The sequence below is a fragment of the Hemicordylus capensis genome, chromosome 2, assembly GCF_027244095.1.
Source record: "Hemicordylus capensis ecotype Gifberg chromosome 2, rHemCap1.1.pri, whole genome shotgun sequence".
Lineage (NCBI taxonomy): Eukaryota > Metazoa > Chordata > Lepidosauria > Squamata > Cordylidae > Hemicordylus > Hemicordylus capensis.
The window spans coordinates 142,420,687-142,436,743 of NC_069658.1; the positions used below are offsets into that span (position 1 = coordinate 142,420,687).

Consider the following 16,057-nt stretch of genomic DNA (forward strand, 5'->3'; position numbering starts at 1 on the left):
ATGGGGACAAGTCATGCTTGCCACCACAAGACCAGCTCTCCTCCCTGTAAGTTCCATGATGGTGATGTTGTGCATCAGAGCGGCTGCTCCCAACTCTCAACATTCCCAATGGGAGTTGTGCGCAGCTGCTCTGATGCATTGTGATATTAGCACAGAACCTCCCCCACCTGTGCTAGGAGCAGCAATGGGCTGGCAAGTGTTGTGCAAGCAGCAAGACCCCATCCTGGGTGTGCAGCTCACTGTACAGTGTGTAAGCCTATATTCTTTAGGCTTCAGTCCTATGAACACTTCCTTGAATTCAATGAGACTTTCTTCCAAGCAAACATGCATAGGAAGGAATTGTTAATGTCTTTTACATGCTTGAATTAGAGGGCACTATTTAAGGACTTCAGAGATTATACTAATGACAAGTTAATAGTTTTCTTAATCAATTTTTCTTACTGATGGTCCTTTCCATAGCTACATTTATAGCTGAGAGCATAAGATAAAGTAATGGAAAGGAAATTAAAGAACCTGAATGACTCTAGATTCCTAAATAATTAAGACACAGATTTCAGTCTAAGCAATTTAAGGGCAGTTTTTTGTTTTTAAAAAGATGACTATATTTTTTGAAATATATGGTACTATATTTCAAAATATATGAAATATATTTTACTATATTTTAAATATATGGTACCGTTGTTAATGGACATTAACAACTGACATGCACTGGGGTTTCTTAATATGGTACTGTGCAATTTTTTAAATATTTCAAACAGGAAAACAAATGCACAGAGATGACAGAATTAAGGTTACCTTGTATATCTCATCTCAATGCTGTTAAATATTTTTATGGAGATTGGGATGATGAATTATCCATCTCTCAGCAGCAATCAGCTCTTTTCCCCAACCATGAAATTGCTATATAGAGAAGGTATACTCACTTTTTCAGTGGAATGCAAATGTTATTGAGCTATTTCAAATAACAACATTACTCACTCTTTAGTGACAGCTTATCCAAGGTATATGAATGTGTGTGTGTATAATGCACAGTGAAGCAGGCAGAGCCTCTTCTCTTCCATTAGTGCAATACTAGGAGGACAACAGAATCCTCTATTAAAGTGTGGTAGATGTCTGAAAGCAAGGCTGCCCTTCCCTCCTTATCTTCCTTGACTGCCTCTCTAGCACGAAAGCTGACGTGAACCAGAAGGTGAAGGACTGAGTTTGGGGTGAATTTTTATCTGGAAGAAAGCATCCCCCCCCCCAAAATAATTACACTGTCTCCCTAGAAACAGGAAAAAATAAAAGGCCCTCAGTGAAAAAGAAACATTGGTAGACTTACCGTGAAGGGTTCTTTTTCTGGTATGGGGAGGGCATCCGTTATGTGACGGGTTGACAGGCTCTGCATGCTCCGAGACAGGGCCAATCAAATTCGAGCACGTACTACATCCCTCCCGACCTCCTTATGTGACCCAGTTCTGGTCCTGTCTAGCTCCATGAACGGTGGTATTTTTTGATCAGGTCTACCTTTCTATACCTTACTCTTTTCCTCTGTGTGCAAGGGGGGGGAAGGAGTTTGCACGTTCTTCGCAGTTGTCTAATCTTTGGCTTCGTCTGCCTTTTTCCCTTCTTTGTCGTAGCCTTCCTTTCTACCCCCCTAGAAACAGGAAAAAATAAAAGGCCCTCAGTGAAAAATTAATAGCAACATCAGTAGTCAGGAGACCAGCCCTCTTTCTCAACTCTCACTCTCCAATGTGCATGTTTTTAAAATTCCAGGCTCTAAATGACAAGGTGGGCCATTCTACAGAGATATCAAACATCCTCAATGTTTGGTCAGCATCACACTAGTAAAGCTGTAATTAAACCCCAAAGATCAGCATAGAGCTGGAAGACAGAAGCTGTTGCTTCATGGCCTGCTTTGAACATGTAAAGTGCCATCAAGTCAATTTCGACTCCTGGCGCCCACAGAGCCCTGTGGTTTTCTTTTGGTAGAATACAGGAGGCACAGTGTGAGATGATGCCTTTTAGCATCTTCCTATATCACTGCTGCCCGATATAGGTGTTTCCCATAGTCTGGGAAACATAACAGCAGGGATTCGAACCGGCAACCTCATGCTTGCTAGACAAGCATTTCCCCGCTGCACCACTTAAGGTGACTCGCTTTGAACATAGCAGACTTCAATGCCAAGTAGGCATGAATTCCCTCAAATTACTTGAAGAATTATTTAGCCCAAATTCTTTCAGTTCTGCATTGGTGCCAACATTTATAATGAGAGCAGAGAAGAATTGAAGAACACTCTTTCCTTCTATAGTAGAAGCCACTATCCTCATTTCAATCTCAGAAGTTACCTTCTTCCTTCAAGATGGATGTTTCTGGAATGGACTCTAGCCAGGAAATACAAAGATTTACATTGGAACAATATGCCATTACACAGAGTAATAGGAGATCCATAAGTTTATCTGATAAGATGTCAGGAGCACACTACTCCATCTCCCAATCAGATCTGCACTCAACTGAACTAGTAGAGGATGCTGATTTAACATCCATGTTTCTGTTTCTGTTAAATGTAACTGGAAAGGTTATAACAAATGCCTCTTCTGATGAAAGAATCCCAAGGATCCATTCCTTTCTTCCGTACCAAGTAGGTAAAGGTAAAATGTGCCATTGAGTCGGTGTCAGCTCCTGGCACCCACAGAGCCCTGTGGTTGTCTTTGGTAGAATACAGGAGGGGTTTACCATTGCCTCCTCCTGTGCAGTATGAGATGATGCATCTTCCTATATCTCTGCTGCCCGATATAGTCTGGGAAACATACTAGCGGGGAATCGAACTGGCAACTTCTGGCTTGCTAGTCAAGTCATTTCCCCACTGTGAGCTGCAACCAAATTTCACCTGAAGTAAGATGTAAAGTGTATTTGGAGTGTCTGGCTCAGGGAAACCATCTATTGTAATTTCAAAGGAAGTAAAAAGAATTGAGCAAGGACTGTTACATTTCTCAGGGGAGTTGTAGATCTTCACTATTGACAGGCATCTGAAGGCTGAAGATCAATTGCTTTAAACTTATTATAAAAGTTATTAGTAATTACAGACCCCGTGCAAAATCAAGCATACTTAAAGCATATTGATTCCACTGGGCTGAAATGCATCTCTGAATTGGCTGTAGCCACTACCCATCATCTTTTTTTAAAAAATGTATTTAATGTTTAAAATATAAACCTTGTTTTTCTTCGTAATGGGCCCAAAGTGGCTTTTATACCAATCAATTAAAAGCAACAACAGAAATAAAGCAGCAATGAAACAGAAAAAAGAAACGGGAACATTAAAACAAACAATAGTCAGAGAGAGTCATAATCAAGGGAAATTAGATTCTTCCATGCAGGAATACCAACATGGAAGGAGTTAGCTTCATCTCACACTGCAGGAAGTACCAGCTTTGGGGGAGTTCACCTGGGAGTTATTCGCACATGGCTTCATGCTGCAGGGTAAATGTTGAGCAAAACCACTTCGAATCACACTCACGGCATTGAGGGAAGCAGCCCCTCCCCTCTGCTCTCAGGGTTTGGTTTGATACAAGTTCACATGGCATGCCTCCATGTTTTCCTTCTAGCCAATGGTGTGGGGGAGAGATTACTAAAGAGCTACATCTGCATTTCTAAAGAGAGTATCTTTCTTATCATGCTAATGATTCTACCTCAGTGCCTCTCCCTATTTGGTCCGATATGCTAGAATTCGCAAGACAACGCCTGATTTGTGTGTGGAGTGGGTCCAAGGATCATGAAGGGACTTCGGGGTAAGTTTGGCTGGTGTGTGAATGCGCACACTCTCTTCTGAAGGAGATCCAGGGTAGAAGCCCTGTCCATAAAGCCTCCTGGAGTCCCAACCTGTGTAGGTCTAGGGACAGAGTGGGATAATCCCTGCCAATGTCCCTTGTGATATGTTGACTCAGCCATTCTTACTTGGGAATGGTATGGGGCTAGAACTAGCTGTAGAGAGGATAAAGAGACTACTAGGGCCAACAAAGAGAAGGGACAGAGGTTTCCTTTTTACAATTAGGCAGCTCTAATTTTTGCCACCTTGGGAAGTACTGCAGGAGACTGTGCTGGGTGGAAGGAAGCAGAGGTTTTCTTCCAGAAAACCTTGTTTCTTCTCTGAAGCAGCTCACAGAAGGTCTGAGAGGATACAACCATCCAGGATGCTCCAAGCCCCAATGGGGGCGGGGTAGGAAGAAACTAGGGCGGCACCTGAAGAATAGAGGGGCTACTACTATGAACGGTGGGACGTTAGGCTCTACCACCACTTGGTTTTTCCTCATGCGTGAGTGGGTTCTTTGCCCCTTTGACTCGGGGCACTTCTAAATGTTATCATTGTAGTACAAGCCAGTCATTGAGGTCATTCACACAATCAAAAACTGTGTTCTGCCCGGGTTTGGGACCTGTGTATGTAGTAGGAGGAAAAGCTATCCAGGTTTCCCTTCTATTGTGCTTCCACACAATCACTTCTACACAGGTTTTCCTCCACACAACCCAAAATTGCTTCCTTGCTTCCACACAACCCAAAATTGGGAGAACACAGAGCTCTCAAACCCGGGTAGAACACAGTTTTTGATTGTGTGAATGACCTCATTGCTTTTCCACCTGCAGCCACACAAGGAATTACAGTGTGTCTTCCACACTGCAATAACATGTCTGAAAACGCATTAGGCCAACTCTCCCCCTTTTAACCCTCTTGTTTTGGTTGAGGTCTGTTGCATCTGTTGCCCCTGCTAACTGGGCAAAGAGGCACCTTTTACCGTGGTGATTCTCTTTATTTGATAGTATGTATGTATGTATTGGTTTATTTAGGCCCAAGGCCAGCATAGATTCTCTTTATTTAGCAAGGGGAGAGTAACTGGCCCTATCCACCCTCAGCACAGTACTTCCAGTGACTGTTGCTGGTGTGTCTTATGTTTCTTTTTAGAATGTGAGCCCTTTGGGGACAGGGAGCCATCTTATTTATTTGTTTGTTATTTCTCTTTGTAAACTGCCATGAGCCATTTTTGGAAGGGCGGTATAGAAATTGTATTATTATTATTCATCAACATCATCATCATCATCATCTGGGCATGTGCCTCACAAAAAAAGACCTAACACTATGAAAAGCATAAGTAATATGGTTTTCGTAGTTGCCCCCGGACTGTGGAACACACTTCCTGCTGAAATTAAAGCTGCTCCATCCCTGTTGGCTTTTAGGAAACCACTAAAGACACATCTCTTCAGCCAAGCTTTTCAGCTATTTAGCAGTATTTATGGATAGATATTTTAATTTAAACTTTGTATATGTTTTTAATAGTTTTAAAATTTCTTGGTTTCTTTTATTGTTGTAAACCACCTAGTGACTTTGGTAGTGGACGGTATACAAATACGTTAAATAAATAATAAATAGTATCCATGTTATGTTGCGCAAAGCCAGAAAACAAAAAGCTCTAGAAATGGAAAATTTTGCCTGTTCCAAAGTCAGCTATCTGATGGAGCTTTCCCCTTACCAAGAGGGGAAACAACAAGGGTCTGTCCTTGTTTTGTCCTCGAGGCAGCTTCTTCATGAACCAAAATAAAAATAGCATTTATAGAAGGTCACTGGGAAGAACAAATCAAAGCTAGCAACTGGAGTATTATTGATTCCTGCTCAAAATTGTTGCACTTAGCAGACAAAGATGCATTTCTCTGTGTGTAAAGCAAGCCACTGCAAAGCAGATGTTGTAACTTGGAGGCACTTCAGTTCCAGAAATGAAAGACTGGATAATCAACATGACAAAGGAAAGATTGAAATAGGTATTTTTTCTGCTCCAGTAGACCCTACTCAGCTAGTATGTGAAGGATGTGTCAATGCTTAGGGGAGGTGAGAAGATATAATTTGTGTATGATCTGGGAAGAAGGGAGAGATGTAGCAGTTGTCATTATTGTACAGCACAAGCTGCCACTGAATCAAGCTGATGGAGAGTGGACAGTGAAGCTCACCACATAGGAGCTAACGCCATCCTGGGTTCAGCAGACCTGCCTCCTGTGACTGATACTTCACAGAGGACAGTGCAGTCAATAAGGCTTATTTGAATGATAAGGATACCTTCAGAATAAGCACTAATTGGCCTTTCCATCTTCTCAGTAGACTTGTATAAGGGCACTTCTAGAAACAGCCTTCCCCAGTGACAGTAACGCCAGACCTGGAGATGAAGCAGGAAGAGCTTCAGCCAAGATGAACCTAGGAGTCTGAAATGGTCATCTCCCGTTCTGTGCCTGTGCCAATTGCGGCTGGTTTTTTTCGACCAGCAGGGATTATCATCACTGGAACTTATTTCACTGGAATTCTTTACTTCTTATATAGTGCAGTTTAAATGTTCAAAGAGCATCCCCTGCATGATCGCTGGAATCCTTTCTATGGCCTTGTAGGGTAGGCCAGTATTATCATCCCCATATTTATTATTTTGCTGAAAAATTTGCATCCCACATAGCAGCCCAACACACAAGCTTTCAAAGCAGAGGAGAAACACAACAGTTAGCCAAAAGGACTGTCTAAACAGAAGGGTCTCAGCATTCATGCATTTACACAGTGCTGGATACAATATTCCATGCATGACCTCGTGCCAGCGCCTTGTACAAATGGTAGCAGCTTTTTCCTAGTTCCACTCCTGGCTTTTAGCAACAACATGACAGGCAGAAATAAATCAAGTGAAATTTCCCCACAATGTTATCACTATACCACAAAAAGCTTCACCTCTGCCCAAGATTGCTGCCAGAGTAGACTGTACTGATGCAGCAATCGGCTGATGCAGTACTCTATAAGGCAGTTTCATGTGATCAGAAAACAGGCCTTCTTCTCTCCAGCGTTTTCTGCCTTAATCCATCCATGCACTTTACTATTGATGTTAACAAGGATTCCAGTGCTCTGTCTAAGTCAGTGGAGTACCATATCATGAATCAAAGAGACGAGATCCAATTAGCCCAGAAAACTGAGAAGCTGTGCTTCAAACACAAAGTTACTGCATCTCACATAAACTGACAATCGTTTCAATATATTGGGAACATGAAAGTTCTCATAACTGAAGCTAAAAAGACAAAGAGTGTAGGCAATTAAAGTCAAGCCATTTAATGATAATTGTGAGATACAGGTGGGAGGAGAGGCAGCCTACTAGTTAGTTATGCGAGTTACACTGGAAGCACCAAGAAGATGAAGTGTGGAAAGGTTTTCGAAAATATTGCTTGGTTGTACACGTGATATGCTGGGGGAAGTACATTCGTTTTAAAAATAGTATCAACTTTTTGTTCAACCATACAAACTTGGGGCAGATCAAGAGCCAATGCTAGAATCATATTTTGTTACAAAAATTCCTGTGATTTTTTTACTCTAACTTAAAGGCTTGAGATCATCATGAAAACTGAGCAGCTGCTTTTGCATGATATCAGTATTTGTTCACAGGCCAGATTGTTGTGGACAGACCTTTCTGTGCATGATCATATGTTTAAAAGGAGGCCAGTGCTGACTCAAGACAGGATTGCTCCTGGACAACTTCTTGCCTTGGGGAATGATAAAAAGGTAGCAAACAAGTGTTAAGATGCAGAACTACTGTAGAGGACCATTCCTGATTTCCACAACAAGGATGCGCTGTAACAAGAACCACCACAAACAAATTTGCCCATGCAATTTGCTATAGGACCATTGGCTATTTCCACCAAGCTTGTTTCTACCTCTCTCCTAGAGAACTCTGCTGCAACTAATAATAGTAGCAATAATAACAAGGCAATTCACACAGTCATAATTAAGATAGGAGAAGCCTCCTACACTACTTCAGGAGCTGTGCGCACTCCCATTTTGTGATTGTCTGCCAGTTAAAAACAAGGTCAGAAGCACCAGCAGTGATCATGTGCTAAACAGCAGCTGGGTTGGAAGACTCCTTCCTACCCAGCAGTTGTACCCAGGTTTTAAAACAAGTTAGGAGGAAACACCCGCAACCAGTGTTCCCTCTATTTTTTTTCCATCTCTGTGCAGAATGAGTTTTGTTCTGGGTGCCAGTATCAAGGCAGTATGTGTGCATGTGCATTCAGAGTGGGACCTTCCTGATTCAGCCTGAGCGGGATCTAAAATTAAGTGAGCGGACATCAAAAAACGTGTGAGCACACACACACGCACGCTTTAGAGGGAACACTGCCCCCAACCCAGCTGCTGCTATGCACACAATCACCATCCATGCCTCCAGCCTTGTTTTTAACGCACAGACTATCACAAAACAGGAACATGCATAGCTCCCAAAACAGAGTTTGATCGTGTAAACTGCCTCAATAGGAGCAATTATTGTGAATAAGAACAAACTTTAACATATATGGCATTTGGGCGTATTCAAAGTGCTGTACATACATTCTCCAAGTCTCAGCTTTTATCTCTAATATGGGGATAATGCTATGAATCTACTTTACAGGCTTCTTGTAAGGAATACTGAGAGAGGCAGGCCCCTCTAATCTAGTGAGTTAATAGCAATTGTGAAATTTGAATTAAAGGCTTGCTCTGTCATAGCTTCCAGTTCAACTCGGTGCATGTTTACTCAGAAGTCAGATTTGCTGGCTCCCAAGTAAGCATGCTTAGGGTTTTGCTCTTACAATAAAGTCCTGAGCAGGTTTTCTCAAAAGTAAAGTTGTCAGTATTCAGTGGGGCTTGCTCCCAAATGTGTATGCGTAGGATTGCGATGTTAGTTTCTTGGCTACTACACTACACTAGCTCTCAACTGGCCAGTGTTTACTGTTGATTAACCAGCCAGTTGGTTTGTCATCGCAAAAATGAGGGGAAGGATAATCAGGCCCCAGTCACCAGACTGATGAGATATTGCATCCCTCCTCCCTTTCAGCAAAACCTTCAGCAAAGGAAAGATCAGCCAGGCACAAAGTCAGTCTTGAATGTTAAAACTCACTGCTTCACTCTGGGTTCCTAAACTGACCTCTGCCTTTTCTCTCCACTCCCTTTCCTGTCTCTGCCCTTGTCTCTCAGATTGCAAGACTGAGGGCAAGGCAGGGAACCATCTTATTTCTTTTTCTATGTGAACCGTTTTGAGAACCTTTTGTTGAAAAGTGGAACATAAATATTCGTAATGGATAATGACAGTATGTAAACACCACTATGTTAGCATTTGGTAAATAGTCAGCACTTGTCACCTGTTAAATCGCTTAGTGTAGATGATTTCCAGCAATAGAAGAAGCTGCCCAAGGTTTCAGATACTTTATATAAGATTCTTTGATTCCTGGAGTCTCTCTAACTTATGTTTAAATAGCCCCAAATAATTTCTCTTGAGAAACTTTACATATTTACTTTTTTCTCGTATTTAAATTCAGCTTCTAATTTCTATTTCAGGCACGATTTCCTCTCTTCTCACTAATTGCTCCCAATTTACACCTGACACTTCCTGACAAATTTTGTAAGACTTGTCTGCCACATCTATACCATACTCACAATCATCCATAATGTTAGTCTGAACTTTTGCCTGATGAGTATTATTTTGATGTATTTATTTAACATTTTCTGCATGAGACCAAGCAAAAGCAATTTACGCATTGAAAGGACTATGTTTGGCAAATCTATTGCTCATCATTCCTACTAAGGAGCAAATTTCAATTTAAATTAGAAACCTCGGCACTATGCTCTCTATCTTATCCATCACAGTGTTTTCAGAAATGCTCTTCTGTGACGGAAAGAGCCTCAACTACCGAGGCAGCATATTTGATATGAATAATTGAATTCATAGACTTTAAGGTCAGAAGCAGCCATTAGGACTGTATGACCATACTAAACGACTATGATTTTGACATTAATTCCAGTAACTTATGGCTGAATTATATAGCTGATCTAACTTGTTGAGTAGAAAGTAGATATGTGAATTAGAACTAATACAGTCTTTAATAGTGGAATGTATAAATTAAAGTTTGTTTATTCAGAGAGCTTAGACCAGTAAATTTTGACCTTTTCTGAAATGGGAAGCGGTTTTAATGTCATCCAGCAATCTGGGGCCTGCTTTTAATTTCCATGTGTATGTTGGCTTTCCTCCCAACCCCCCGAACCCTAGTCTTCCTCCTCTTAAAAAAAAAAAGAATATAAAAAGTGATAAAAACTGTGATAGGTACAGTTTCTTGGTGTGAATAATCTTAGATCAGGGTGAAAGTCCATTGTGGGTGTACATGCTTGGAGGACATCCTTTCCAGGGAACCCAAGGAGACAACAATCTACCTACCAAAATAGCTAGAGATAGGGTTGCCAGGTCTCTCTGGCCATTGCAGGGTCCTTGCCACAAAGTCTGCTCCCTGCTCCAACAGGTGAACACCAAGGCTCCCTACTCCAGGGTCACAAGTTCTGAGTTTCCGGTGGGTGTCCGAGGTGGGAAGAGCAGAAAGTTCCAAGTTCCCTCCCTGACTTCTCCAAGATAGGGCTAAGAAAGATTCCTGCCTGCAACCTTGAAGAAGCCGCTGTCAGTCTATGAAGACAATACTGAGCTAGACAGACCAATGGTCTTACTCAGTATATGGCAGCTTCCTATGTTCCTATATAAATAAGATCCTTGAGCCGCCTAATGGCGCAGCATGGAAGTAACTTGCCGAGGGAACAAGAGTTGCTGGTTCAAATCCCCGCTGGTATGTTTCCCAGCCTATGGGAAACACCTATATCAGGCAGCAGCAATATAGGAAGATGCTGAAGGCATCATCTCATACTGTACGGGAGATGGCAACAGTAATCCCATCTTGTATTCTACCAAAGTAAACCACATGGCTCTGTGGTCGCCAGGAGTAGACACTGACTCAACGGCACAACTTTACTTTAAATAAGATCCTTAATTATTTAAACACTCATTTGAGGAACTAATCCACCTTCCCAAATCCTTTATTTCCCATCTACACAATGTTCTTCTCCCTCTTCCTTTTATCAAGAGATAAATAGGAAAGGCCACCAAGCCATAATCACTACCTTTAAGCAAAGCTCTCTACAAATTATTTAGAGATAGTATGCGATTTCACCAAGTACTGTTCAGCACACAGTTGGTGGTTTTGAAAGGGCTGGGAAGTGCCCTGTACTTGTCTTAGGTTTGGGGGGGGGAGGGAGGGAGGGAGAGAGAGACAAAAATGATACTTGACAGAGATGCTGTACCCACAAATACTTACAAATCAATAGCTGACATCAGCAGAAAGTTAAAGAAAAATGCTGACATCAGCAGAAAGTTAAGGAAATAAGCACACAACTCACTTCACAGCACTGAGTTTAACCACAAAGCTGTTCATGCTGCTTCCTGACTGATCAAGAACAATTCAAAGCAGCCATAAGAGATGCAATAGCCTGGTATGCAAAAATGATACCCAGACATTTGAAGTCCATGGATGAGCAGGTTCAGATGCAATCCAGGTCAGCGAGATCTGGGGTTCTGACACTGGTGAATATGTGCAGCATAATCAGATGCCACAGTATTGGAATATATGTAAGAACAGACAGACACAATCTCTTTCCACTTGCCATGCCTTCTGTCTACTGCCTGATTATCAGCTCACCCTGTCACTGTCACAACCTCCAAACCCCATGCTGTGTTGAGACAGCTTTCCTGACAAATCCTCCTCACAGAATTAAAATAAAAACTTTCAGAGCAAATCTCTCCCTCTCTCTCTCCCTCTCTGAGTGTTAAATGCATTTATGCTTCTTAGTGGAAGCCAAAATAACCCTTCCCTCCCGCCCTCTAAAGAGCTGTCCGCTGTGTGTTTTACTTTAGTCATCTGTTGCTATCTATAGACAATAACAAACCCAAAATGATCAATTTCCTTCTGGGGGGTGGTGGTGATAGGGAAGAAATCAATTCCTGGACAGTAGTTTAGCCTCTGAAGTCATCTCCTGTCTTTCTGTCTATAGAATCAATACACATCTGTCTACTAAAGCAGCTAACAGCAAGTTGCTATTGACTCCCTGCCTAATGCAGGAAATATGGGGTACAATTACTATTAAGTACTTGAGGAAATAAATGCATCCTTGGTTTAAAGCTTAAAATGTTGGTAGTTATACATTTTTCTTTCTTCCCCAATCTCATTACTGCACAGTTTTATGTTACACATCTGCTGTTCTGAGGAAAGTGTACCTTTTAAGGGAAGGTAACAAAGAAAGTTCACTGGTATAACTAGAACATGTGTGTTTCGAGTTTTATGACTCCTGGGTCTTAATGGATGTCATTTGCCCCCCTCCTAACAGACAGCAGCCTCCAGATTAGACAAAATGGACAAGAGTTCAGAGTCACCATGAGTTCAGGAATTTGGGAATACTAAATTGTGGTGGGACAGCCTAGGGATGGAGGTGAACTCTACTCGAATTGTATCTTAAAGTGGAAGGGTTTCAAGAACAGGCTCAGGACCTACCACATTCTGTAGGGTTCTAGATCTAATCCAGAACGTATATGAAATCAGGCCTAATACATCCTGGGGTTGTTTCCAGGCTATGCTGGAACTCTGAAACAACTGCAGCGTATTGAAGAATGATATCAGAATTGATTATCAGAATTATCATAGGCACTGCTGCAGTGATGCCTGGCTTAGCAATTGGATACAGCGAATTCAAGATGTGAAAGTAGCTTAAGAATTATCATTATCAGAATTGATAATGAAGACATTGAAGTGGTCGATAGCTTCTGCCTTTTAGGATCGACCATCAACAGTAAAGGATCCAGCAATCAAGAAATACGCCGCAGACTAGCACTTGGTAGGGTTGCAATGAAGGCCTTGGAAAGGATATTTAGATGCTGTGACGTGTCTACACCTACAAAGATTAGAATCGTTCGTACAATGGTTTTCTCCGTGACACTCTATGGATGCGAAAGCTGGACTCTGAAGAAGCAAGATAGAAAAAGTATTGACGCTTTTGAACTTTGGTGCTGGAGAAGACTTTTGAGGATACCATGGACAGCCAAGAAAACAAACAAATGGATCATAGAACAGATCAATCCAGAATTTTCATTCGAGGCACAAATGACCAAGCTCAAACGATCATACTTGGGACACATTACACGAAGACCCAGCTCCCTTGAGAAGTCCATAATGCTGGGAAAAGTGGAAGGAAAGAGAAGAAGACGATGACCAACAGCAAGGTGGATGGACTCACGACAGCAATGAATGCCCCACTGAGAGACCTTAAAGGCCAAGTTGAAGACAGATCATCCTGGAGAGAATCTACCTATGTGGTCGCTAAGAGTCGACACCAACTAGAGGGCACTTAATCAATCAATCAATCAACCAACTGAAGAATACAGATTTGAGCAAACCAAAATGGAGAACAGAACAACAGAGACAGAGTGGGTTTCACTTTCACTATACTTTCACTGTACTTTTCAGATGAGCTGGAAATTCCTTGCTCTTGATGCCATCTCTCTCTTGTACCAGCAGGGCTATTGAATAGCAGCACTTCAGCTTTAGGAGAACCTCCAGTTGACAAAAATCATGATCAGTTTTAAAATACATTATTCAGCAACCTTTTCATTACAATTTGTCTGGCTCTTGCATTTGGGGGAATAATTTGTGTAGGGTTAGGTAATTAAGTCACATTATTTCAGGATACTTTATTTTGAAATATGAATTAGAAATCCTTCCTTTTATATCTCCAGTTCTATTCCCAAAGTCATCTGGCCCTTGAGTGCCACAGAACCCCAAACATTAACCTCTGTTTGCTCCACTCCCATCAATCAAACTCTTATGAATGAATGACTGAAAAAGCAGCTGAGTAGTCCATCAGTTCCAGGAGGCAGCACTCTTAGCTGAACACACCAGAGACATCTTTGGAGAGTGGAAGAAACTCCCGAGGGAACAATTACAGACCAGTCTGCCAATCACATGTGCCCCCTCCCTCCCTTCTTACTACACATTTTAGTTTCCTGAACATCTTGATTCCTGACAGGCACTGCTGCAGTGATGCCTGGCTTAGCAATTGGATACAGAGAATTCAGGATGTGAAAGTAGCTTAAGAATCCATGAAGGGGTTTGCTAGCATAATAGAAATGGCTATTCCTATCCCCACAAATGGAAGAAGGTGGAGATCTTCATGACCATTTGGAAAATGAGAATGCAGAGTGACAATACTTTCAGGGCAGCCCCTTGCTAACGTTTTGATTTTTGTTGCACACAAATCATGCTAAAGGCTTGCTGAAGGGCAGAATGAATGAACTACTGGGGCTTGTGTGAGCAATTCAGTCTTCTGTCCAGCTGTTCTTAACAGCAATGTCATTCAAGTCAGATTATCCCTGATTTTGACAGCGGTTTTGAAGGGTCTGATCCATTTCTTTTCTCTAGGGTCCAACACAGATTTAGATGGCCCTGGTCTGGATTTGGGTCTCTTTGTTGGCCCCACAGAATAAGGATGTACAAATCAATTCGAATTCAAATCTGGGTGATTTGAGTGATTCGAATCTGGATTGGCTCAACTTGAATCTGGGTGATTTGAGTGACTCGAATTTGAATCAAACCACCCCTTAAAAGGGCAATTAGATTCAAATTCAAATTGAATTTTTGAACATTCTGATTGGTTAAAAAAAAAGGCACCAAAATAGGCTCAGATCAATTTGAATTTGATCCGTGCACATCCCTACCATAGAGTCATCCAAGGGCAATCATAGTGGTAGAGGGCATGAACCCCCACTCAATCCCAGGGGAAAAGGGGAGCTTGCTTCAAAGCCTAAAATGCTATCACACATGACCAGGGCCCTTGACATAATAAGAAATATTTTTTCCACATTCCAAAATGCATTTCCAGGCCTCTGAGTAAGTTGTGGCTTGGGCAATTGGTTGTACCCTCCCCATTGTCTCCCTCCCTGAATGAACTCTCATCAGGCATGCCTGGATTTAATTCAGTGTCTGCATTAATGTCCAAATACATTATGAATCAAGACCAGTAATAAATTCAAATAAATAAATGATTATGGAGCAAGACCAATAGGTTTTGCAATCCATGCTTCTTCATGATTAAATAATTTCTCCTGATATTTAACTTCAATCTAAATTCTTCTCAACCACGTAATTTGTGAAGAGAGGGCCTCTAATGAACGTGAGTGAGAAAAATGTAGCTTGAAGTTAAATATCAGGATAAATGGTTTATTTGTTAAGAAGCAGGGATAGCAACACCTATTGGTTCTGCTCCATAATTACTTATTTCCACACACAGAATAAAGAAACCATCACCCCATTCTGCAGTGTTCCCTTGTCAATGCTGGGTCATAGGCAGAGACTGGAGGATAAGACCAGAAGCGCCCAGCTAACATGAGAAAGTTGACCAGGAACTGGAACCAAGAAGTAAGCCAGGAGTCAGTGTTGAAGTTAAGAGGGAAAGCTGAGCAAACAACAGGAACCAGGAGCAGAAGACCAGCAGAAAGTCAGAGCCAAAGCCAGGGTCAAACCAATCAGACTCTGGATCCAAAAACATCATGAACCAAGGAGATCTTGAAACTGAGGCAAAGCCTGAGCCTAGGCAGGAAACCTTTATATCCTTCCTGTCCTGCTTCCTCTGAGGAATATGGATTAAAAATAGAATGTTGGGAAAATTCTATGTGGGTATTTCAGCAATGATCCTCAAAAGCAGACCAAGACAGGAATCTGCATACTCACAAACCTTCCCTGCAACGTCAGCATGACTCAGGGGCATAACTATAATAGTTGTCTGGGGCCACACTGCCTTGGGGGGCCCCCAGAGGCAAGTCGCATGACTGACTCCCCCAGCCATGCACCTCCCCGGGCTTCCTTCAGTTGTATTCATCCTCCGAAATTGATGTGAGTGTTAAGACCTGGAGCTACCAGAACAGCATGTCTTTCTCTAGTACCATTAAATAACTTGCATCATCCACAATTTACAAAACCTTTTTAAAAATGATTTAGGATGATGCTCTATTGTAGCACATAGGAGAGGGAGGGGGGGAGGGAGAGATTTTATTATGCTTTTTGTTACCACTATTCAGCCTCATTTAAGATATCTTTACTGAGCTTCAGTGAGGGGGGGGGCATTTTAAAATCTTGTCTCTGGGCCCACTCCAACCTTGCTATGCCCCTGGCATGGCTTTTGCATTC

The 16,057-nt window shown here is 41.9% G+C and overlaps 1 protein-coding gene across 6 annotated transcripts in view; it reads right to left on the reverse strand.

The window, feature by feature from the left end:
* Window positions 1-16,057, reverse strand: part of LOC128342137 (uncharacterized) — a 326,129-nt gene that overhangs the window by 282,133 nt on the left and 27,939 nt on the right. The window contains exon 2 of one of the 6 annotated variants that reach the window (XM_053289048.1): window positions 1,322-1,636. The exons of the other annotated variants lie outside the window; for them this stretch is intronic. Coding sequence (XP_053145023.1) covers window positions 1,322-1,356 — 35 coding nt within the window. The 5' untranslated portion in view covers window positions 1,357-1,636. The remainder of the gene's footprint in view (window positions 1-1,321; window positions 1,637-16,057) is intronic. 6 annotated transcript variants of the gene reach the window in all.